This window comes from Asterias rubens, chromosome 7 (genome assembly GCF_902459465.1).
Source record: "Asterias rubens chromosome 7, eAstRub1.3, whole genome shotgun sequence".
Taxonomy (NCBI): Eukaryota; Metazoa; Echinodermata; class Asteroidea; order Forcipulatida; family Asteriidae; genus Asterias; species Asterias rubens.
Window position 1 is genome coordinate 1,536,415 of NC_047068.1, and position 26,755 is coordinate 1,563,169.

Here is a 26,755-nt window from a genome sequence, read left to right on the forward strand (position 1 = left end):
TGGAAAGTCTCCCATTGCTAAAGACCAGTCTTCTCATGTGGTGTATCTCACCATATGCATAAAATAACAAACCCTGTGAAAATATGAGCTCAATTGGTCGTAGTTGGCAGGAGGGTTACGTTATCGCAACTAAATTGGTCGTCGATTTGCGAGATAACAATGAAAGAAAATACACCCTTGTCCCATGAAGTTGTGTGCTTTCAGATGCTTGATTTCGAGACCTCGAAATCTAATTCTGAGAGGTCTTGAAATCAAATTCATGGAAAGTTGTACTTCTTTCCCTAAAACCACGGTACTTCAAAGGTACTCCTAGAACTATTTTGGTTTTGTTCCACTTTCGTCTCCTGTAACCTCATATATAGGGATACATCTCTCACGAAAATAACGATACTGGTTCAATGAATTTTGGAATGCAAATCTCTTCTTTTTTTTTCTTCTTTTTTTTTATCTCGGCAAAATTAGGTTCTATGTGTCCTTTGAACTCTCATTGTTCCCGGGGGAGACAGAAAATCCACTCCGCAATCTCAAAAATTGTAATTCAGTCCCCAACAACTCCAGTTTACCACACTACACTACAAATGCCGATTGTCCCTGACCGTAGGCATATTTTTTCCCAGGTCAGGACAAATATTATCTGCACACGTGGAGAATTATCTGCACACGTTCGTCCTCGAAATCCGATCCGTGCTTTGTGTACAAAACATATGGACACGCGTCTGGGAACCACGAAGAGTGTGTTCCCAGACGCGTGTCCATATGTTTTGTACGATGTTAAAAGAGAGCAATTAACATAAACAAGCATGACAAGGATGTCTGTCCGAGAACTGGGCCGGCCGCCACCACTCAATATTTTCGCTGTATTTTTTGCAGTGCATGTTTAGTATTGTTTTTGTAACTACGCCCATTGTTTAAATATTGTGTTCAATAACTTCACAAACTTCTTTGAAACATCCTTCCGTTACCTTTTGGACAAATGTTACTTTTTCCATTATTCTCAAATCTGTCTGCTGGTGTTCTGACACACAATCCGTAAGTAGCACATCTACTGTTGTGGTCTGTGGTTTAGCTGGCGCACCTTCCTGCCATGACGTGAATTTCGTTACTTTAGACGTCAGGGATTAATACAATAGTACAAGTGTTGTCGCCGTCAAGTGAGGGCGCTAGATACTTTTTGCGTTCAAGTATTTTTTTTTTGGGTTGTTTTGTGGGAGGGGGTGTAAGAATGATCAACGTTGCTTTAACATTTCATTAAAAAATAACAGATAAAAAAAAAACCCAACAAAAACCCGAAAACAAAAAGCAAAGTCAACAAACAGTTGGCATTTGCCAGTATGTGTTTGGCTCCACAGTAAATGCTTTAATCACAGACATAGAACCTATTTAATGGATGTCAAGCCTTTGAGCCGTTCAACTTCAGATATGATGCCCGCATGTGCGGTCCAGCCTGTAGTAAACTTGGTGTGAAACTGTTAAAGTTTTTTCCCCCTTGAAACGTAAATATGGCATAGCGCCCTCTAACCTTTTTATTTCACTTAATAGTCCGTGCGGTGGATTTCAGGTTAATATAACCAAGTCCCCGATTATCTAGTTTCAAATCATTTTGTTTTACTGCAATTACAAAAGTTGAGCCGTTCAACTTCAGATATGGTGCCCGCATGTGCGGTCCAGCCTGTAGTAAACTTGGTGTGAAACTGTTAAAGTTTTTTCCCCCTTGAACCGTAAATATGGCATAGCGCCCTCTAACTACAAACTTGTCCATAATGCAAAGATAAAAATGAGAGTGAGTCCCTGCATACACAAAGTTCGTCCTCTGTTTTGTTTGTTTGTTTGTTTGTTTGTTTGTTTGTTTGTTTGTTTGTTTGTGTGTGTGTGTGTGTGTGTGTGTGTGTTTGTTTGTTTGTTTGTTTGTTTGTTTGTTTGTTTGTTTGTTTGTTTGTTTGTTGTTTGTTGTTTGTTAGTTTTGATTGTTTGTTATCCACTACATCTTATTAGAGCTAATGTCTCACTCCAGCAGTTATAAACAATTATTACAAAGTAATGTTACAGCCTATGACGCACAAGATTTTTAGGCAGGTTTTGTCGAAACAGTGACACAGTCACATGAACCTAGCTAAAGTGACACTTTAATTTCATCGCAGGGAATTCAATAGAAGGACATAGTATTGATCTGCATTCAAAGCTCAAAACCGAACCAAATCCGAGCTTTCAGTGGGCGTTCCCGACGAACAGGTGCCGTTGAAAGAATAGGGTATCATGCCCAGGTTATTGTCTTACGATGGCGGCCAGTATCCGTTAACACATATATATTCTCTATTAAAAAAAGAATATAATATAAAGATATTTTATTATGCTAAAGTATGTTTTCTATAGACGATGTGACCTCTGACGTCACTCGAAAACCACAACATGATTTGCGCAATCGCCGGGCAAAATCTTTGTGTTTTGGCAGCCAGCTAGAAAGTGTATGCAATCTTAGACTACGCGTCTTTTTGCCCGGCGAAACATGACGTATACAGTGTTTTGTAATTTGCTGCTCCCAGTGAACATTGAAGGGTCTGGGTACTTTTTGCAGGACACAAAACACAATGTCCACAGATTTACATTAATCTTACAAGGTTTAAAGATAATGATTGTAGAAAGCTTTATAGCAGATATTACTTACTGAGGTGCTGTAGTTTTTGAGAAATGAATAACAGGCAGTGGACACTATTTGTAATTACTCGTAATAATTATTAGCATAAAACCTTACTTGGTAACGAGTAATGGAGAGAGGTTGATAGTACAACTGCATAAAACATTGTGAGAAACGGCACCCTCTGAAGTAACTAGGTAAATCTCGGAAATAGATTTTGAGGTCTCGAAATCAAGCATCTGAAAGCTCACAAATTCGTGTGACAAGGATGTTTTTTCTTTTGTTATTATCTTGCCACTTAGGCTTGGACTCCTGCTCATTGAAAAATGAACACGGACATTGATTGGTATGAAAAATATGTCAACTTAATTTCAATCCGGCACTTTGAGCATAAAGAGCTATGCCCACAAAAAGATTGCGGTTGCTGTTTTGTTTGTCGCAATATGAAACAAGCCCGGTATAACAATAACAAAGTTTTTTATTTCACTTAATAGTCCGTGCGGTGGATTTCAGGTTAACCAAGTCCCCGATTATCTAGTTTTAAATCATTTTGTTTTACTGCAATTACAAAAGTTGAGCCGTTCAACTTCAGATATGATGCCCGCATGTGCGGTCCAGCCTGTAGTAAACTTGGTGTGAAACTGTTAAAGTTTTTTCCCCCTTGAAACGTAAATATGGCATAGCGCCCTCTAACTACAAACTTGTCCATAATGCAAAGAAAAAAATGAGAGTGAGTCCCTGCATACACAAAGTTCGTCCTCTGTTTTGTTTGTTTGTTTGTTTGTTTGTTTGTTTGTTTGTTTGTTTGTTTGTTTGTTTGTTTGTTTGTTTGTTTGTTTGTTTGTGTGTTTGTTTGTTTGTTTGTTTTGATTGTTTGTTATCCACTACATCTTATTAGAGCTTATGCCTCACTCCAGCAGTTATAAACAACTATTACAAAGTAATGTTACAGCCTATGACGCACAAGAATAGTTTTTCTACAGACAACAGTCCGTTCTGTGTACCAGCAGCAACGATTTTTAGGCAGGTTTTGTCGGAACAGGGACACAGTCACATGAACCTAGCTAAAGTGACACTTTAATTTCATCGCAGGGAATTCAATAGAAGGACATAGTATTGATCTGCATTCAAAGCTCAAAACCGAACCAAATCCGAGCTTTCAGTGGGCGTTCCCGACGAACAGGCGCCGTTGAAAGAATAGGGTATCATGCACAGGTTATTGTCTTACGATGGCGGCCAGTATCCGTTAACACATATATATTCTCTATTAAAAAAAGAACATAATATGAAGATATTTTATTATGCTAAAGTATGTTTTCTATAGACGATGTGACCTCTGACGTCACTCGAAAACCACAACATGATTTGCGCATGTCGTCGGGCAAAATCTTTGTGTTTTGGCAGCCAGCTAGAAAGTGTATGCAATCTTACCATGACTACGTGTCTTTTTGCCCGGCGAAACATGACGTATACAGTGTTTTGTCAACAGGGGCGGTTTGAATGTTAACATAGGTCACATCGTCTATACAAATTTATTAAAAGTATTATTTTTAAAAATACCATTGTTTCATATTATTGGGTACTTTCAGATGCCTTAGACGGGCTTCATGCCGAAAGCCTTTGTCAGATTCGATTTTTTGTGTGAAAATTACCCCTTCTAATTGCATTACTTCAAACGGGGTATTTTCTAACAATGTTTTATAAACCAACAGCTCTTTACCAAGTAAGGTTTTGTCGCTTATTTTTTGAGTAATTACCAAAGATCCTTTATTGAAAGTCGGTCGAACGATGTTGTTTCAAATGCATCATATCAACTGTCATATTACTTAGATAAAGATAAAGATGACATTTATAGGTCAAAATTTGATGGGGGAAACAAGTCATCCAATAAATTTAATAGATGTATGACAACCTTTTGTTACAAAAGAAACCCCAAGTGTGCTGTTTCAACTGTCGCCAAAAACACAGACTAATGTCTACTATAGTTCCACAACGTTTTGACATTTTGACTTCATGATCAAACCCCGACCGATGGGGGATATAGACTGCTGCCCCAGGCTATGACTGTGTAACTCGAACTTTATTTGTGTACGTCGTGGAACGCGACCTGTAGCAAATCATTCTTAAAGTGCAGCCTGAAAGATAATACCCCATCGCTATTCAAAAGTTTCGCAGTTCAAATCTTGTCACAGTGAAAGGACAGTTTTGTCCTGTATCCGAATAAGGTCTCCTACATCCGTTTAGTTCTAGTCACAAAACGGTTGGAAATGTCACCATAATACGCCATCTAATCATAAACTTTAAGGTCTTGTAAGTTTTGAATGGGTGTGTGTAACATAATCTGATAACACAGCATGCTGCTGGGTTTGAACATAAAAAGCCCAAAATAGTTCTGAATAAAAAACGTTTCTTGGATATTTCTGGCGTCGGTCTGAAGAGCTGTAGTCGTCATCCACTATCTTCCTTTCTTAAGATTCCTTCCTCATGAGTACAAGGAAGATGTCCCGGAGGATAGGGGAACATTTCCTGCAGACGGCGGATGACAATAAGAGCATCATTGGTTTCTTTCTTCCAAATTACTCCTTGCCGGAAATTAATGAATTGCTGAAAGTTCACACACCTATACTTAGGAAGGTGGGTTGGGTCTTACGGATGGTGTCAATACAGACATGATAAGTAGGTCTTTCGTGAAGTTTCTTTGAAATTGTTTCCTGAGATTCTGTGCTACACCCTACTCTACAAAATCTGCCATAGGAAACTATTACACTTGGGAGTTGGTGCAAGCAGCCTTGATCCGGAAATCTTCGCATGAAAGCGATATTAAGAGGCAAAAAGTGCGTTGACTTTCGTAGGAGTTTTATGGAGTTTGGATTCTATCAGCTCTTAAAGTGTCTGTAGTCTCTCAGTCCTAGTGTCAGTGTTTTGTTGTCACATACCTTCATTTGTCATGGTAATGTACTTACAATATGGCAACGTTGAAATAAATGTATTAACTTAAACTAACGCTACGCATTAAAGGCAGTGGCCACTATTGGTAATTACTCAAAATAATTATTGGCATAAAACCTTTCTTGGTGACGAGTAATGGGGAGAGGTTGATAGTATAAAACATTGTGAGAAACGGCTCCCTCTGAAGTGCCATAGTTTTCGAGAAAGAAGTAATTTTCCACGAATTTGATTTCGAGACCTCGAGTTTAGAACTTGAGGTCTAGAAATCAACCATCTAAACGCACACAACTTCGTGTGACAAGGGTTATTTTTCTTTCATTATTATCTCACAACTTCGATGACCGATTGAACTCAAATTTTCACAGGTTTGTTATTTTATGCATATATGTTGCGATAAACCAACTGTGAAGGCTAGTCTTTGGCACTTACCAATAGTGTTCACTGCCTTTAATTAAAACTGTGCGAGTACAAAGTGTCACATAATACAGAGAAAACCATATCAGGTGTGTGTTTAGCCCAGGAATACACTTTAACAAAATAAGGTTTCTATCTAGACGCGTGTTGGAGACTAAACCCATTGACTTTATGCACATTGAGACATGTGGTTTTCAATGAAAACACTTGAACTGAAAAATCGTTTCTCTCATGTGTGTCCACACTATATTCACTGAAACTGTACATGTCGAATACATAGATTGATGACTCTGCATTAAATATGGTTTTTGTCTGTACCTTATCTTCAGATGTACTGGCAAAAGAGTTATTGATTCCAAGGATCAATGTTGTGCCTTGTAAAAGTGACGGTAATGCGCCTTATTTTTGACCGCGCGAGGGCGCTATAAATAGTACTTTTATCACTTCCGGGGGTATACGCGATTCGCCCTGCACAGATTAATAGGCGTTCTGTCACTAGTGTTGCGCCGTAGTTTCAATTTGTTTTAGAGGTGGATTATAACGGCTCCTTTAAAAGTCTTATTGTCCGTGATGGATTAGATGTCTGTGGTGGTAATGTGTTCCAATCTTTAATAACTGTTTTGGGTATGAATGAATATTCCCCCGGAAGTGATTGAGAGCGCCCTCACGCGGTCAAAAATATGGCCCATTAGTTTTAGTTTTATTAGACTTTACACTTGCATAAAAATATAGAAATACAAATCGATACGAGAAAAAAAATATAAAGAATCGAAATAGCTAAAAAATACCAAGCCAGTGAGTGGCGAGGAGGAACAGGTGACCAGCACCTCTACAAAGCCGTCCTGCCACAAGAAATGTCCCCTGAAACCCCCCTCACAGCAAAAAAACACCCAACCCACTGGGAAAAAAAAAATCTCATATTTTAACAAAATGTTAAAAAACACATGACCTGGGACAACTTGAAGTGAACTCATATTTTTGTTATTGTAGAAAAAGCAGCCTTTATAATTCTCCCATGTTATGCCACAATGCTTACCTTGACAAGTTAATTGAATTTATAAAAAATATCAATATTTGAAAGGAAGTATTTATCATACTGACGCATGCACGCCGTTGTAAATTTTCATCAAATAAAAGCTTTCAGCATAATTTCATACATTATATTTGTTATTTTTCATGGATTTCTGTCAAAGCTTTATCTTTTAAAGGGACACTATTCAACAGAAAGTTTATTCCACCCTCTTTTATGCTTACCGAAAAAATGTTACCTGCTAAAATACCATTTCAGGGTATGTTCGAGTCCCGGCCGTGGCACATGCGTCATTGAGCAAGATAGTTTACTATATACTGCATGTACCCTTCAGAAGTTGGACATTAAAGGCAGTGTGGACACTATTGGTAATTACTCAAAATAATTATTAGCATAAAACCTTACTTGGTAACGAGTAATGGAGAGAGATTGATAGTGTGAAACATTGTGAGAAACGGCTCCCTCTAAAGCAACGTAGTTTTCGACGAATCTGATTTCGAGACCTCAGATTTAGAATTTGAGGTCTCGAAATCAAGCATCTGAAAAAGCACACAACTTCGTGTGACCATGGTGTGACAAGGGTGTTTTTTCTTTCATTAATATCTCGCAACTTCGACGACCGATTGCACTCAAATTGTCACAGGCTTGTTTAGTTTATGCATATGTTAGTTTATGCATATGTTGAGATACACCAAGTGAGAAGACTGGTCTTTGACAATTACCAATAGTGTCAAGGGTCTTTAAGCCGCATGTCCCGTGTTTAGAATTTGCATCGTATTTAACACTTTAATAGAAGAATACCGTTAACCCCTGTGTGTATCTGGTTCACTTAAGGCTTGCAGCAAAAGTGATTAAGTTCACTTATGAGGCATCATTGGTTTCATAACCAGGACACAACTTCCTCGTGTTATCCATTTAACTCCAACATCCACACGCCTAATGTTCTATAACAAGATAAGTCACAATGTTAAAGAGTATCAATGGGAAACTACACACACCAAGTCTGGCCATAAAATCCTCTAATATCCCTATACATGTAGTTTGTCAGATTATGGTGTCGATCGCTGTACAAATAATGTCACCATCGATTTTCAAGCGGGTCTATTTTATTTGTTCGACCTTGACTTTTTTCGGAATGAAATGATTCTCTTAAAGATTGGTACATAATAGGACCTACTGTTATAACCTCTGCAATAAGTGAAAAGATTGACAATAGTCAGCAGTAAGGGAAAACAACAACTTACTGCTTTCTCCAGAGAAGACGATCACAGTATACTGATCGAAACGTCGAGCAGAAATCGACGGTTCGTTTCAGAACCACACCAAATTAAGAGATAGTCAGTAAAATGGTTCTACCGCAAACCTGCCCATATCGTATTTCCACCATGCAAAGTTCAAATTCAACTGGATACTATTGGTAATTATCAAAACCAGTCTTCTCACTTGCTGTGTCTCAACATAAATGCTTAAAATAACAAGCCTGTGCAAGTTTGAGCTCAAGTGGTTATCCAATTTGCGAGATAATAATGAAATAAAAAACAACCTTGTCACACGAAGTTGTGTGCTTCCAGATGCTTGATTTCGAGACCTCAAATTCTAAATCGAAACCAAATTCGTGGAAATTTACTTCTTTTTCGAAAACTACTCCACTTCATTCAGAGGGAGCCGTTTCTCACAATGGTTAACACTACCAACCTCTCCCCATTACTCGTTACGAAGTAAGGTTTTGAGCTAGGAATTTTAAGTAATAACCAATAGTGTCCACTGCCTTGCCTGTGTTTCAATAGTGTACAAATCTATACCTAATGAAAAATACGTATATAGTATGCCACATTCTGTCATTGATGTTCTATCTATCCACCGCATAGGTTCTATCACCCCCCCCTGTTTATTACACTGGCTTGATGATGTGTGTACTGATGACGTTTGCCATCATCAGATAACTGGGTTAAAATCTCACACGATCCGTGATGAGAATATCCAGGAAATTAGGTCTAACGACCATCTTGATACGTGTTACCATTTACACTGCATCGTGGGCATTAATTACTGTGAATGGACTCTGATGTTGGTTTGATGGGTCTTGTGTTTGTGTTTCCCTCACACGTTATTGCAATTTAGGCGGCAACCTATAGGCTTGCTGCTCGATTACTCGAGATAACCTAAAAAAACAAAACTGCGCGTTTTACTTTCAACGAACCAGTGGACCACTATATATTATAATTGGTGTTACATCCGAATATTAATGGTCAATGATCACCAACAATCGAAACTCACAATGGTCTGCCAAGCAGAAATAAGCAAGATATATATACCTGTAAAAAATTAGTATACACGTAGCATTGGTGCTATTTTACCGTGTAACCTTATTCTGTTTAGCACAGTTTTATTGTTCTTATATTTTGTGCTAAAGCAGCTCTATGAAATTGGGCCGTGAACCAAATTTCTTAGGATCTGTCTGAGCAGAAACTACTGCTTAACAACGGTCTGCTATACAGGAATAAGCAGGATACTAGTCACAAAGTTACATGGTATTTCACCTGGTTACCTTATTCTGCGAATGTTTGTTGTGCTGAGCTACCTTTTGTTCTTAAAGCCATTGGACACTTCGGAACATAATTTTTTTTTTCACAGTTTACAAATAACAGGGTTTACAGAAGGTAATGGTGAACGACTTCTCTTGAAATATTATTTACCGAAAGTGTCCAATGGCTTTAAGCAGTTCAATAAAATTGGAGACCCAGTTTAGTTATAGACGTTGAGACTTCATATATCACATCGACTGCCTACAGAACGATTCAGCATTGGTAGGCGTGTCGCATTTCAGATGCCAAACTCATAAACGTATTCCATACCTAACGTCAAGAAACTAGATCAGTCAAATTAAGAAAGGAATGAACCCGATCGCATCTGTTCAAATCAACCTCCGTAAGAATGAAGGAGAAATTAAAGTGCTCTAACTTTATCTGTAAGGTAACTTGGTTATTTACAAGGTGCTGACAAACATCTTGCAGGCTACGCTTCATCCAGAAGCTGAGAAAACATTGATCATAAATTCAACTGTGCTGTCAAAAACTTCACTAATTAAATAAACATGTATTATAGCATATCCTTTACGTTTATCTAAAATGTATTTTAGGTCGTGTATTTATTGAGAACTGATTTATTTATGGGTGTCACAAAATAATTTGAACGTGTTCACGATTGAACCTTTACCATTCACCTAACACTCTGAACCCTAAACTTACCGGCGCTCTACCAACTGAGCTACCCAACCCTGTTTTGGCGGTCTCCCTATTAGTCAGTTATATTTGTTTGGGGTGCCAATCAGAAGCCATACAACCACTTGGATCACACCCAACTTTACAATACAACCAGGGCCCAATTTCATAGAGCTGCTAAGCACGAAAAGTTGCTTAGCATGAATTGTCTTCCTTGAAGAAAAAAAAACAGGATTACCAACCAAATTACCATTTCTTGCATTTCGCTTATTACTGGTGTTCAGCTATTGTTTGCTTATCCTGAAAATCATGTGGAAATTTGGTTGGTAATCCTGTTTTTATCAAGGCAACAATTTCATGCTAAGCAATTTTTTGTGCTTAGCAGCTCTATGAATTGAGGCCCTGGAAAGCGACAGTCAGGGGACTAACTTAACTTAAAGGGTGCGACTTTTTAATTTGAAACACCAAAACAATAAACCACAATGGAAACTGACTAAGTAAGTTTTGAAATAGTTTGGAGTTACAAATAAAAACTGTGTGGAGCGGGGCCACCGACGGAACGGATCTAATCTTCCCAGCCGGATTAATCCGCACAGGGTGAGTTTCAATCGAAGTTAACTTCATTGTTATTGAGACATCGACGCTAATAAATTGGTCCGTGTTGCAAAATTAGACCTCGGTTGTTTACTCTTCGATTTGCAACACTCCTGGGCAATACCAATAATCCCAAGGGGGTGTTTGTTATCTGACCCAAATCACATAGATTAGGGGTCGTGATCTTATCAACAGATTGCTATCAACTATTGAAAGTCGAATCAACTCCCTCTTATAGCCCTAAACCGCACCCTCCCTCTTCCTGTTTTTGACTGTGCCAGAGTTGATAATGTCAACCTAAAATAGTTAATGCAGTCGTGTTGTTCAAGAAAACAACTTTTAATGTGGTACTTTCATCAAGTTGTTGTTGGTGTTGAGGACATACAACTGAAGATACTCATCAGTTTAACAACAGTGAACATTAATACAACAACTTTACGAAATGTTATACCTCGGTAACAAACTGTGAAGTTTGATTGGTCGAGAACCAATCATGTGACGCGCATCAAAAACGCATGTTACATGAAAAGTGATGTACACCGGTGTACATCACCTTGATCGTTCCCGGCGTTGGTCGATTTCCAGCGCTGTGTACGAAACAACTGCGGGTTCGAGGGAATTGTTTCTCGTTCGTCTGCTTATTAAACAATGAATAGTCCGTCGTAATAATGTTTGAAGATGACAACAGAGCTTCGAGAAGAGGAATAACAATTATACAAAGGTATAACAAAACAATTGTTGCACGCTGTGACTGGGGTCCATGGGTTTTGTACACCCTCGAGATGAAATGGCACACTCGGCTTCGCCTCAAAACGCCATGGACCCCGTCACAGCGTGCAACAATTGTATAATGAATGCCCCCCCCCCCCCTCCTCAGGCGTCACATACAAATTACAAGGTTATACATAAGGCACAAACGGGAGATGCAAAGAAAACAGTTTGAGTCATTTCGTGTTATATGAAATGCATATCACCATACTCATGCCCTGGTGTTTCTGATCAGAAGAGTGTAGGTTCGATCCCGGTCGAGGCACTAACTTAATAGGAAAGCTGTCGGTTCAGCGCGCACGTAAAGGAACCCATTCCACTTATCGGGGACACTGGGGGTTAACCCAGTGTTTCAGTTCACATAGCAATCACCATTGTGGACAGGTTTCCTGTAGGAATGACATATTTCAGGATTTGATGCCAACCGTGTAAAAACATCACATGGGCATGAAATCTGTTTAGGAATTGATAGCAGTTGATTAAATACACAACACTCAAAAGTGATTTTTAATAACAACACAAAAAGACATCATGTCAGACTGATCTGACAATCTCCACTTCACGCACAAAAACCAGCCTTCAAACTCTCCTTTAATGCAAATACTGTTAGTATTTCTTGTGCTTACAGATCAAACCTTATAGCATAGAAATGTCATTACCCCCATCTGTACAAACATGTTAAACTTCAAGTGTTGCTTTAACTATACCAAAACCATTAAACCTTAAGGCATGACTAGGTAGAGACAATACTCTGATCTACAAGCAAGCAGGACAACATGAGATGAAAAGATGGATAACACCATAGGCTCCCATGTGTAAGGGCTGGTACAATTGATTACACGCATATCTGGGCTATACCCACAACACTGAGTTGTTACAATATTAATTTCGCGAGTATAAACAATGTGGATGGTACGGTGTGTTGATTTTCCTGCAGGTAAAATGGCAAAGAGGAAGTGTATGGACTTACAGAGGACCTTATAATCGGGTAACAAATGCTGGAATTCGTCTTGGGAATTGAGAACATAATATGCCCGATGTATAAGAATAATTAATTTGAGTGTTTTTAGAAGGTTTGGCTGGAGGAGCGGACAATGGTGGCGAGTCGAATGGTAACTACTATACGTGTTTCTGGACAGTTTTATACAACTGATTTTACATGTTGACATTTAACTCACGAGCTTATGTTTTAATTTGATAATGTGGACCACTTTGTTATAAAAGCAATAAAATGCAAATATAATTTTTTGATAATGCTTTTTATAGGCCTTGTAAAAGCATTAAAGCTTTAATGTTAAGCTTTAATAGACTTAAATAGGTTCAAATATCGCGTGCGTTTTTCCTTTTAAAAACTTTCATCACATAAACATATTTAACTTAATATGTTCAAATTCCTTAGTTATGTTCAAGACTTGGAATCATAGGTATATGTTGTTTATAATATCATCAAACGTGCACTTAAACTATCCTCCTGATATGTAAGAAAGCATACACATTGCCAGAGGAATAAGGACCATCCGTCTAGAATTTTCACTTTAATATTTTCCTCTCGAAAACTCATCGATTTTTCCGTGTAATGAGGCTGGTTTTATTCACCCAATCCTATAAGTCCATTCGCATTGGTTGCATGTCCTTGCATAAAATGCAAGCCACCTGTAGACCCTTCGTTGTCAACAGGAAGCCGGGACAATGTGCTCTCCCACTCGACTGGCCACAACCTGCGCTTTACGGTACGGGCGAAGCTTGGCCCAGACTCGGGTGATTGGCGGTCAAATTGAGCGCTCTAACGGCCTAGAGGGTGCGCTTACTAGGATCCTCTGTCCTTACTCTATGCTAGGATTGGCTCTATCAAGTGTTTAGATCGGTACGAAGCACTGTGCTACATGGTCAGACTGATGAATGTAGGATTTATAAGAACCCTGGTAGCATTACAGTATGGTTGTGTGGATATGGGTATGCTAGGCACGAATGTCTGTTGGCAATTGATGGGGAAAGAGACTTCACCTGTGAACATTTCTTTAAGTGGGCACGATTGGGCTACAGTTTGATGCTTCTTATTTCCGGGTTGTCAGGAAATTTTGCATAACCTGTTTTGCTAAGTTTAAGACATTGTTGACTTCAAAACCATAAACAGATGTAAAATGACATCATCTAGCCGCCATCTTAGAGGTTATACACGACACAATGGAAACGTCAGATTTGTAAGCGCAGCGCACGGTGAACACCTTCCCTTGACCTCTAGGTGAGGGCGCCCAATACTCAAATGACGTCACGTGCATATTATTAGGGTCTATAGATTTTATTTGAGTTTCAATTTTGTTTGGTCTGTATTCGTTTCACTTAAAACTTTCAAAGGAAAACGCTTTCAGCTAAACTCAAATCAAAGACATAACATTGGAAAGATACAGTGACTTAAGATCAGTAATTTTTTACAGCAATTGCATGACCAAAAACATTCCAAAACGTCAACTTATTTTACACTTAGATTGCGTAAAAGTAGCTCCTTGCAAGGGAAGATATCACAGAAAATGATATCTTTTTGCCCAGTGCAGTGATATCATTTCAACAGTTCACTGTTAAAACGATATCATCAACCGATAACAGGTTGAAGTGCGCTTACATCTTAACAAGGGCACAGCTAATGCACTTTCACTAAACATGTCACTCTGACACGAATTGGTCAGGAATCGGGCACTTGTCAATCACTGAAGACTTCATCTAGAGACACAAGGCCCGTAGGTTCACCTTCAGCAGTTCACCTGTCCTTTGGCTTGGAAAGGTCACCGGAAATAAGAGGGGGTAAACTTACGACTGCTCCGATGTCATAAGGGCCTAGTTTCATAATGCCTGTAGTAAGCACACAAACTTGCTAACTACAGAAAAAGCATTGCTTAAAGGCACCGGACACCTTTGGTGATTGTCAAAGACCAGTCTTCTCACTTGGTGTATCTCAACATATGCATAAAATTACAGACTTGTGAAAATTTGGAAGAAACGAATAGTGGAAGAGAATAATGGAAGAAAAACACACCCTTGTCCTTGTCCGATGTCATAAGAGCCTAGTTTCATAAAGCTAGTAAGCACACAACAATTTCTAATCAAAGAAGAGCATAGCTTAAAGGCACACACCTTTGGTAATTGTCGAAGACCAGTCTTCTCACTTAGTGGTTCTCCACATATGCACAACATAACAAACCAACCTGTGAACTCCCGCCCGACTAACATGCCTGTTGTAATGTTTTCACAGGACTCAGGAAAGTACCGAGTATACAGTGCTAACACACATCGGTGTATGGGTAAAAAAAACACTAAATAACTTCAAGGGTCGCGTTGTTTAGATATCACGAAAAATCCGGAGCAAACAGGTCTTTTTCCACGAGGAAGAATAATTCCTGATAAAAATACACAGTGTGAGAACGGTTAGTCTCAGATTCAAGTTTAGGGGATAAACAACTGATATGTTTGTATATATATTTGGTTTGCGGCAACACCATGTGTGTATCTACTTGACAGGTACAGTTTGTTCTTATAGAGAACTGTCTTTCTTTATTTTACTACCGCGGAGTAGGTTTTTTGGATGTTCAGGAGACTTCTCAGTTCTGAAAAGAACTGTCCTGCTTTTTAACTACTACCCAGGCGCGAGCTACCCGGGAGGAAGGTATAGAAATAGGCTGGGACTACTACTTTAGCTTAAAGGATCGTAATTAACTGTACTACTGCGGAGTCAGTTCTTGAATTGGTCTCAACGTTTCAACTAGCTTGCTCTAGTCATCGTCAGGAGACTGATATATTTTTACATAACCACTTTACGTTAGTAGAAATGTTTCTCAAAATGCTTGATACTATTGAAATCTGCTGTAGGCATCCAACAAAAAGTTTGTGTTGCCATTAAATTTAAGAATGATTACCAATCGTATACCTTCACTTTAAGCCTTTGTTGACACACGTCTGCATTTAGAATTGTTTAAATTGAACACTTAAGATGTAAAGCCGACATTCAATATCAATCTGACATTTTACCGAGGGCTTTAAGCGTTCTGGATGTGTTTGCAATCGCTCATCTTCACTGAGCGTCACGCATCAGCCTTGCTGTCAAAAACCAAACAACCTCGTGGGAAAAAAGCACAACAGTGTCAGTAAATGGAAGATAGTCTCTAATGGAACACTCCTGCTCTATTTAAACCACATAGAGCTCCTTAAGTGCCATATTACTTGTCCACGCTGATGTGCTGTCACTAACATCGCTAAAAGGCCATGTCCCATTTTGGATGGCTTTGGGAAGTGGCTAAGGTGGGATTATGAAAAAAAAGGCTTATGCTTCAAAACTGCTGCTGCAGCAATGGAAATAGCCAAAGCCGCTTGACGGACACGGCTATAAGATGTCAACTTATTTTTAATGTGTTTTTTTTTACGAGAGGTCGACTCACATCACAAGGCCACTGCCGGTTAAAATAATCTAGGAGTTCCTTTCAAAAACGTGGTAGGGTTTTGAGATAAGTGCGGATGAAGTAAGTTGTTATGGTCATTGATTTTTTGAGTAATTACCAAAGGTATACTCTCCCTTTAAAGTAGAAACTTGCATATTCAGCCGAGGGAGATCCATACTGAAAGGGGATACGCTCAGGGGGAATGCAATATGCATGCTGTTGGTTTACTTTCCTGAAAAGGGCAGCTCCAACATCTAAAAGTAAGGCAATTTAAAACAGTCTTGAAATACTACAATTGCCCTTTCCTCTACCCGATTAATAGTGCAGAAACCGTAAGGCTATGCCAAACCATTATCAAATTTCCACATTAAGCTCGTTGAGTGAACATCCTGGGTTTCTTCTTTTAGCTTTTAATGTCAGTGTCGCAGTCCGTACCAATTCCTGTTTTCCTTGCCCCACTTCCTCTGAAATTGAGTTAGTTTGAAAACACTGGTTGTAAGCCTAACTTGGCCGCGCAAACAGTCCAAACACTCAAACAGTGCTCTGTGGGAATTATCACTGCGGCCATTTTGTTTTCTGTACACGCAGCTTAAAGGCCGGTTTATAGACGGAAATCTTGCGCGCAATCCTAAGACTGACGCCCGACCATCGCGCGACCGACTATGACTCGGCCTTCACGCAACTCTATGGTAACGCACCACAGCAGTGAAATCCCAATTGTGCCTGCCCTGGATCGAGGGAATTATTTTGTGCTATACTTTCGCTATTCGTAATTCATAAGATTTGTGTCAGATAAGGGCTGGACTGTTCTTATTCCCATGTACTAAGTGCAGATTTAGCAGCCAATGAAGGGAATCCTCTCTGGTCTTCATGTCATACAAAATTGATATCTCTGATGTTCACTTTATAAAAGCCACCAATAGTCTGATATACCTCTTTATGATCTAAATAGGTCAACGCTTAAAGGCACTGTTTCGGTTGAACCATATTGAACTTGCCATTGGTTAACCACTGGCAATTGACCGAAACATGTATTAATACTTGCGAAAACGCAACCCTACACTGAGACGGACTTGAAGCTCTTCGCACGTATGGTTCCCTATAGCTATTAGGTTCGATTGAGCAGCTTAGTCTGTATACAATCCTTTATCAAAAATAACACCTTTACGAATCAGTCAGTGAACTTACTTGATACATCAACTAAACCCATTACGTTAAAAGTTTAAAACGTCTTAAAAGTTTAAATTATTAAAAGAGGAATGGATTCAAGTCAATAATTAATGTGGTTTTAGAAGTTGTTCATCACGAGTTTCTTATAACCTGTAAAATTGGCTACTTTAAAAATAAATTGTATAAAATACACGTAGGCTACATGTACAACAAATAACGTGTTTCCTGCATCATGATGGCATCGTTGCAAATGATTCTGTGTGTAAAGTACAAGCCCTCCCCTAAAAAGTTACCCGCCCTTCCCCCAAATTACATGGTCTTTTTGCGCCTCTGGCAACCTCTCTCCTCTCTCTTTTCTAGCCTCTGGAAGCATTGATTTGAATGAAGCAGAAAAAGGTGACTCACCTTTCTACAGGTCAATGGGAGCTATTTTGACCAAGCAAAAACTGAGTGGGGCACGAGTCACAGCAATGTAGAATTTACTTTGGCTGGTAACCAGTTTCTGAATATGCAATGCGTTTATGTGCTTAGCAAGTTTGTATGCTTACAGGCTTTATAAAGTTAGGACCTGGGCCCAATTTCATAGAGCTGCTAAGCACACAATGAATTTTGAAATGAAATGAAATTGCTATCTTGATAAAAACAGAATTACCGACTAAATTTGTATTTGTTGCACATTGCTTGTTACCCGTTTGTTCAGCTGTTGTTTGCTTACCCTGAATATCTCGTGGAAATTTGGATGGTAATCCTGTTTTTATCAAGGGAGAAACTTCATGCTCAGCAAATTTGTGTCCAAAGCAGCTCTATGAAGTTGGGCACAGGCTGTGAGGATACCTATTCACAAAGGAGACATGCATATTGAAAGCACTGATTTGAATGAAGCAGAATGAAGCAGAAAAAGCTGACCGAATGTCAATAATGGGAGCTATTTGTATGTGGGTCATTCCATGTCAGACCAACGCACTTTTTTACCTCATGTCTTCCGATTTTGATAAAAATTGCTGTGATTGTAGGTCCTTATGAGCAATGAATGCACAGCAATTTTTAGCCCGATCGGACTTACCATGTGGTCAGCGCAGAAACCACTCAAATCTGACATTTTTAGGGTAAAATACCACCTTTTTGGTAAAAATATGTCATAACGATGTCAATTCTCATCACATATATGCAAATTTGGTATCAAAATTATGAGAATTGCATGCTCAAATCAGTTCTTTTGTCAAAAATAAATTTTCTGAAATGTAGGTGACTGTAATCTTTAATATGTTATCGTGACCTTTGACCCAGTTTTTTAAATAATGTATCATTCCAAAAATCAATGAAATAAAAATCTCTTGATAGAGCATGTCTTCCTCTATCAGAATCCACTAAGAAACAGTTGGGCTCTTCAAAATTCACAACTTTATGACTATTTTTGTACAAGTACCGTGATCTTTAATATGTTATCGTGACCGTTGACCCAATTTGTGAAACAATGCATCATTCCAAAAATCAACAAAATAAAAATCACTTGACAGAACATGTTTTCCTCTATCACAATCAACCAAGAAACAACTGGGCTCTTCAAAATTTACAATTTTATTACCATTTTTGTACAGTTGTTAGGTCACAAACTAGTCAATTTATATACTTTACATAATAAATCCACCAACAAACCTCACTCTTCTTTTTAAGTTACTTAAAGTGTTCAATGGTTTGCGATTTGTTTCTTGTTGAGGGCTGATGTGGTTTAACCAGAATCAGAATTTAAACTATCAGCAGTGACACACCCAGGATTTATTATTTTTGGGGGGTGGGCCATATTTTCCCCAAAAAGTTCTTTCGAAGATTGTAAAACAAAAAATCAAAACAAATCAAACAAACAAATTGAATACCTTGGAGGGGCTGGGATCAATCCCCCAGACCCATCGTCCCCCAACCCCCCCCCCCCCCCTTTCGGGTGCACCACTGTGATTATTAGTGATCCCAGCTAGAGATTACATCAAGGTTGAGATGGAGAAGCTGTCTGCCTTTCTTCAGTAGATCACAAACTTATGCAGTCTTACTTTAACCCCCTGTGATGAATCTTGAACAGCAAATTAATGCATAGTAACTTTCTGAGAAATCCTCAAGAACAATTTGTTCACCATGCTGCAACTCTGACTTCAGTGCCCATTTTAATAGAGCTGCTCAGCAGCAGATTTTGTGCTAACTGGGCGATTTCCATTTAATCGTATAGCACACGAAAAGGCATGCTAACCTTCCGATGAAGTCAGAGTTGCAGCATGGTGACATTTTTTGTTTACCATCTTGGAAAGAACTTTGTTTCAGAAAAATTCCCCCCCACCCCCCTCCACCCACAACCCAAATTAAATCCTGGGTGCGTCACTGCTGGTATTTTAAAGTATGATTCTGGTTAGACCACATCAGCCCTCAACATGAAAAAATCCCAAACCAATAACAATTTTAGTAACTTTGGAAAGTTTTTTATTTGTATTTATTTATAAAGTAAAGTACATGTATAAATTGACTAATTTGTAACCTACCAACTGTACAAAAATAGTCTTAAAGTTGCAAATTTTGAAGAGCCCATTTGTTTCTTAGTGGATTCTGATAGAGGATGACATGCTCTATCAAGTGATTTTCATTTCATTGATTTTTGGAAAGATGCGTTATTTCAAAAATTGGGTCAAAGGTCACGATAACATATTAAAGATCATAGTGACTTGTACAAAAATAGTCATTAACTTGTAAATTTTGAAGAGCCCAACTGTTTCTTAGTGGATTCTGATAGAGGAAGACATGCTCTATCAAATGATTTTTATTTCGTTGATTTTTGGAATGATACATTATTTCAAAAATGGGGTCAAATGTCACGATAACTTATTAAAGATAACAGTGACCTACATTTCAGAAAATTTATTTTTGATGAAAGAATTGAATTGAGCATGCAATTCTCATCAATTTGATACCAAATTTGCATATATGTGATAAAAATTGACATGGTTATGACATATTTTTACCAAAAAGGTGGTATTTTACCCTAAAAATGTCAGATTTGAGTGGTTTCTGCCCTGACCACATGGTAAGTCCGATCGGGCTAAAAATTGCTGTACATTCATTGCTCATTAGGACCTACAAGCACAGCAATTTTTATCAAAATCGGAAGACATGAGGTAAAAAAGTGCGTTGGTCTGACATGGAATGACCCATGTACGGCTTGCAGGATAAGCCGCAGGATAAGCCTCAGGCAATGGGGAAACCTATTCACAAGCGAGACTTGCCTACCCTTGCATTGAACTATCTTCTCTCTTTCACCTCAAACTCACGTGAAATGGGCAGCTTTTCTTACGAAACGGATGGCGAACGCCCACAACCCTTATGCCATACCTTGCTAAGATAGTTCGGTCATGTTGGTGAAAGTGACGTAGTTCTGCTGCTTACTGCAAATCTGGAAAGAATATTGATCTGGCCCCAATTTCTTAGAAGTGCTTAGCAGAAAATACTTTTTGACAAACTTTATTAGCTGAGCAAACATTGAGTGTGGGACACCAGTCACAACAATTTAAACTTAATGCAGTTTTGGCTGGTAACAAGTTTCTGTTACGCAATACCTGTCTGTGCTTAGCAAGTTTTTATGCTTACAGTCTTTATGAAGGTGGCCCCAGGCTTTGAGGATACCTTTACACAAAGGAGACATGCCTACATTTACATTCAACTATTTTGTAATACCTTTATTTGAAAGCATTGATTTGAACGATGCAGAGAAAGTTGAATGACCTTATTACATTAACAGTTCAATAAGAGCCATGCACTGCTTGCAGGGTAAGCTTCGGGCAGTGAATATTATACCTTTATACAATTGCATTCACCTCATGTCTCTTTCAACTGAAATCCACACGGAATAGGGCGGGAACAAAAAGGTCTGTGCAGCCATTTTTTGGATAGCGATCGCCCATAACCCTAATGGTACATAGCTATTATGGTAAAGATGACGTAGTTCCCCTGTAAGGAACAAATATAGACTTGCTGCCTCCATCTTGGTCATGTTCCTCGTATCGAATAACAATACTACATGCTAATAATCATTTTAAAAATAGGAACCAGACTATTTTGTTCGTTTAGCCTTGGCTTGGTAACATTGATGTCAAAGGGAGAAATTCAAGATGGCTGCACCGTGGTAAAGGTCTATTGACCTGGAATATGAAGCTCTTGGTAAATAAACGTTGACAGATATTTCCACCTGAAACACAACGTGCAAACAAATCTCGTTTTCTTCTCCGTGTATATTTGCCCAGCTCGGACATTATTCAAACGCTCACAAACCTTAACAAGGCAATGACCGTTATTTGATTTTTCCTCAAGAAAAGAAATCGAACTATCTTGGTCGAAAAAAATCACAGGTTTGGTGACTTGTTTTAATTGAAATAAGGTTATGACTGAAAATTGTGGACTTCCATAAAACAAATATGTAAAGGCCATGTCAAAATACAAATTACATATTTGATTTGTTTTTAAGCCAGTGATTCTAAACAAGGGGAACCTATATACGTACAGGTGCAATCTTCACAATGCTACTCTGTTTTTGCTTCTTATAAATTCGTTTCCAAAAAATCAAACCGAGGAAGAAATATAAAGCATGGTCCCGTTTAATAAAACAATTACAATCAATCGATATCACTACACGAAGACAGGGCATCTGGCATGGCTACACTTTGATAGAGTATGCCATTAAGTACCCTTGAATCTTCGGACTGGCTGTTTCTTACAAAGTCTCTCATCTCCAAGCAATTAATTGACAACTTTGAGAAGTTGTCACTTAAACATTATTTTCAAAAAGAAAAGGCTGTCACGATTAACAGAATTCGACTTCGATTTCCAGCAAACTAAGTGGCCTTGTGTTGTCTTTAACCAACTCGTATCAAAACATTTTTTTAAATCTAGGCCATAGCACCAGTGTGTGTTATTTAAGTCAGCATGCTGGGTTTTGTTTAGGCTCAAAATTGTCGAACCTGGTGGCACGAGCGCGGCAATTCTCAGGTTTAATTGAAAGATCGAGCATACGATGTGACGACCTTGAATTTTTTTCCGGGAAATGTTATAAATACGAAGCCCCCAAAGGAGCATGTGAAACACATATTAAATCCCTGCGACAACCAACTATTCTTTGTTATTTTGACGAAACAGCAGCACCGAGTACGAGTTAAGATGAGTTGTTCGTGCTTGCATTTACAAATTTAGGATATTATTCACTTATACAAACAAGAAAAGTACAAATACATAAAACAACAACTTTCCCGTGAAAGGCTATCAGTACCGGCTTCGGTTTTTAAAACCGTTCGATTGTTTTCAACTAATTAAATTGCTATAGTTGTAAACAATATTGAGAAATGTAACTGCGGTAACGCTTCTCCGATTTAAATGTTTAATCCAAACTGATAGTTGTTTTCATAACCACATTACTCCGAAGTGAAATGTTTCTCAAAATGGTTAATACATGTACTATCAAACGCTGTTGGCAGGCTTTCTAATCAAAGATTTTCATTGACATACATATTATGAGTGATTATCAAACGTATACGCTCCCATAGAGCAATCTGTGAATTAACAACCTGGGCCCAATTTCATAGAGCTGCTAAGCACAACAATTTGCTTAGCATGAAATTTCTTTCTTGAAGAAAACAGGATTACCAACAAAATTTCAATTTGTTGCGTATCGCTTGTTGATGGTATTCAGCTGTTGTTTGCTTATCCTGAAAATCACGTAGAAATTAGGTTGGTAATCCCGTTTTTATCAAGGACGAAAATTCGTGCTAAGCAAATTTGTCTGCTTAGCAGCTCTATGAAATTGGGCCCAGTATGATTCAGGTTAGGCCTATTAACCATTAAAATGTTCAGAAACTGCATAGCAGAACTAACACACATCGATCACGCACTGTGTACACGTCAAGCCTTCTTGCTGCAACATAATTTTTCAAGAACTTGGATTCAATCTAGCCTGTAGCTAAGTACTACAGATCCATACATCAAGGTCGACTTCAAAAACCCACAGTCTGTCTTATCAGTTGGTAATTAAGGTCAATCGATTGGGATCAAGGATTGAGTGAATTGAACATTCCACCTTTCCAATCCAGTCGTACTTTATGGGTCATTTTTTAAAGGTCAGTTTATTCCTTTGGTTTGCGGTAACACCATGTGTGTTTCTACATGCCAGGTAGAGTTTGTTCTTTAATAGAGAACTTTTATTCTTTCTTTATTCTACTACCGCAGAGTAGATTTATCGGATGTTCGGGAGACTTCTCAGTACTAGAAAAAGAACTGCCCTGCTTTTCTAACTACTACCCGGGTGGAAGGTATATAAAATTGGCTGGGACTAATACTTTAGCTTAAAATGATCGTAATTAACTGCATTACCGCGGAGTCAGTTCTTGAATTGGTCTATACGTTTCGACTAGCTTGCTCTATAGTAATAATAATAATAATAATAATAATACTACAAGGTATTCATAAAGCGCTCTAACTAACAGGGGAAAGTACCACAGCGCTGTACACACAAAATAAACAAAGAGCAAAGAATAAATAAAAGCAAGCAAATCAGTTGAACAGGTGGGTTTTGAGAGATTTCTTGAAGGCTGCTAGTGAGCTAGAGTGGCGGATGCTGTGAGGTAAATCATTCCAAAGTTTGGGGGCAGCAGCGTGGAAGCTTTCTTCCCCAGTAGTGGTGCGTGTTTTGGGGATGGCAAATAGTCTGGTGTCAGTAGATGACCGGAGGTATCTGTTAGGTTTGTACAACTGAATGAGATCCGTTAGTCATCGTCAAAATTGGACTTCTCAAACATGACTGTGCAAATCAGTGCAGGGTCGAAGTGTCTATACAGCTGAGCTCAAATCAGCATCAATAACCTAGATGGGTTGACAAAGTAGAGCACTGTTGCCCCTGACACGCGTTTAAAAATCAAACTACAGATGTGCAAAGCCACAACCAAGGGTACACATTTTATTATAAAGACACAACATATACATAATGGAGTAACTCCTTGCAGATCTTGTATTCAACAGACTCAAGTGCCTTTTTTCACCAATGATCTGACACAGCGATGGTTGACTGATATATCCATAACATTGAGATAACGTTTTCAAACTGTTGGTCATAAAACAATGGGAGACTTTATGGACGCTTGGGGGCAGCAGACTTAACAGGTAAAATCCATTGTTCTCGGTCATGTGCGCACGCTCAGAACTACGTAAACAATGGAAATTTACCTGGTAAGTCTGCTGCCACCTAGCGTTTCAAAGTCTCCCATTATCTCCCTGCAATTTTTAAACACAAGGCCTAAACACAAAGACATACGTACTGACAAAATTAGTACGATGGCGTAATGGTAAACACATAATGTCCCTTGTACATACAACATTATTTTGGGGCTTGATAGTGTCTATCCAGCTGTTTAGAAAATTTGAGAAGAGATTGTGTTCACCAAAACATACGTTTTAATTGGCAGTTTATTACGACGTAACCGTAATCGTAAACTGTGACATCACCACGCAGTGAGCTTCTAAACAATATTTATGACGTAATCGTAATCGGAAACATCATTACGAAAACGAAAAAAGTATGGCAATCTTTTCTTAAACAACGTGTTTTCTTAAACAACTTTCCTGTTTGTATGGATAGCTTTTCACAAAAAGGAACTGTGACAACATTTACTCTTTAAAGCCGTGAAGTTCGGAGGAGGCCCTCTTGTGACATTTGATATTGATACATGAGTGGCGTTTAATTATTAGCGCTACCTTCCGAAACTGCGCAAGCAGCTCGAAGCTTAATTGCTTTAAAATGTTCAATAATTTCCTAAATTGACATCTCTCAATCTGTTATTCAAAATAACATTTGTCATATATTATTTTCTATACAGAAAAAATTATATAAACAATTCCGATTCCTCTTTCGAGGACTGATGAGTTGGTCTTGTTTTATCGCGAATTGATAGCCGTTTGTGACCACAAACTATAGTCTAACTAAGTACCTAACAGTGAATGCTCAATCAGGAACATGGCTCCTTTTTCAAAAATAAGATACAGATTAAAATCGAAGTTTTCACATGTCACTATGGGACAGTCACATAGCCCAAACATTGTCTCAATGGTACCTTTCATGCATGACACAGAAAGTGTACATTCAGTTCAGTGTATAGATTGTTTCTTTCTACTTGAATAAGTAATTACCATTTTAAAATAACCGTCGATGAGTTTTCACTGCATGACCAGCTGGATTGATTTCGCTGCGACTTTCTTTTTAAGTGAACATTGGATCTTGATTATTTCATGCTTCGACTACTTTTGAAAGAGGTTAATATATGAATTTGCAATCAGAAAAGGTTTTTTTTTTCTCTTCCATTATTCTGTTGCAGCTTCGACGACAGATTGAGTTCAAATTTCCATAGCTTTATGATGAGGTATTGTGTTTTCATTAATATTCAAGAGTGGTTTAAACGTAAACAATCCCTTTCAAAGACTTTAAACATGCCATTATCTTGCATTATAGATAGCTGGATAAACAGTGACTGAATACCAAACCGACGATTATAGACAAAACAAAATGCTGTTAATATTTCTATTTTTTCTCGACCCAGAATCTTCAACTCTGGTCTTTTGGCAGAAGTAGAACATGACATGTGGTGTATGTAATAAAACACGACTTATCGTGTCACATTACGGAATGATGTATTGTGACGTATTATGACGTAGTAGAACTTGTTTGTTAAGAGATGACGGAAGGCCTAAGGCAGTATTCGTAAATCCAGTTGAAAATATCATCGAGTGCTATGCGTTTTGTTTTATTTTGCAGTTTAACGTAGAACACTTGTTTTGGTACCATGAACTGGTGGATGAAATATTTATAATATTCAAATTAATTTTCAGCACAAACATAACAATACTTTGTGACCCTCCCTTTTTCAGGTACAGTGTAAGGGATTATAACCAATTATAACCAATTATAACCAATTATAACCAATTATAACCAATTATAACCAATTATAACCAATTATAACCAATTAAACGCACAGTGAAGCATTTGCAGCTCATACATGTTTAAGTCGGAGAATGTACTCTTAAGTATAGATTGGGCTCGTACATTCTATCACGAATCTACACTTTCTCGTCTACATTCTCCCTCACTTAAATGCACAGAAGCATTTGCATTTCAATTTTGAATTAGTAATTAGTCGATTTATAAAAATTAACGTACCATGCCAAGGAGGAGAGGTCTTGAGCTGTACCATGCATGTGACTCTTTGTGCCTAACCACGATTTCGGCTTGGATGGAGCCCTGTAATGAAAACATACGATTTAGTGAGAGAATAAAGGCTCTAAAGTGTAGATTCGGCTGGTACATTCTATCGCGATTCTAAAATACACTTCCTCGTTGTCCCATTCGTGTGACTCTTTGCGGATACACGTGCCAATCGGCTAAGGCTTTGGCTCCGTCTACCTGACTGAAGCCCTGTCAGGAAACACACGTTCAAGTTAGAGATAAGACTCTAAAGTGTAGATTAGGCTCAAACATTCTACC

The 26,755-nt window shown here is 38.4% G+C and overlaps 1 protein-coding gene across 4 annotated transcripts in view; it reads right to left on the bottom strand.

The window, feature by feature from the left end:
- Positions 1–26,497, bottom strand: part of LOC117292614 (AP-4 complex accessory subunit tepsin-like) — a 42,481-nt gene extending 15,984 nt beyond the window's left edge. Inside the window, exon 1 of one of the 4 annotated variants that reach the window (XM_033774731.1) lies at positions 352–444. Coding sequence is in view for 2 of the 4 variants with exons in the window: in XM_033774728.1 (XP_033630619.1) it covers positions 963–989 (27 nt within the window). In the remaining 2 variants the exon portion in view is untranslated. Of the gene's footprint in view, positions 1–351; positions 445–563; positions 672–962; positions 1,056–26,431 lie in introns of those variants that run through there. The other 3 variants (XM_033774729.1, XM_033774728.1, XM_033774730.1) reach the window with 3 other exon arrangements.
- Positions 26,498–26,755: the final 258 nt, after the last annotated feature.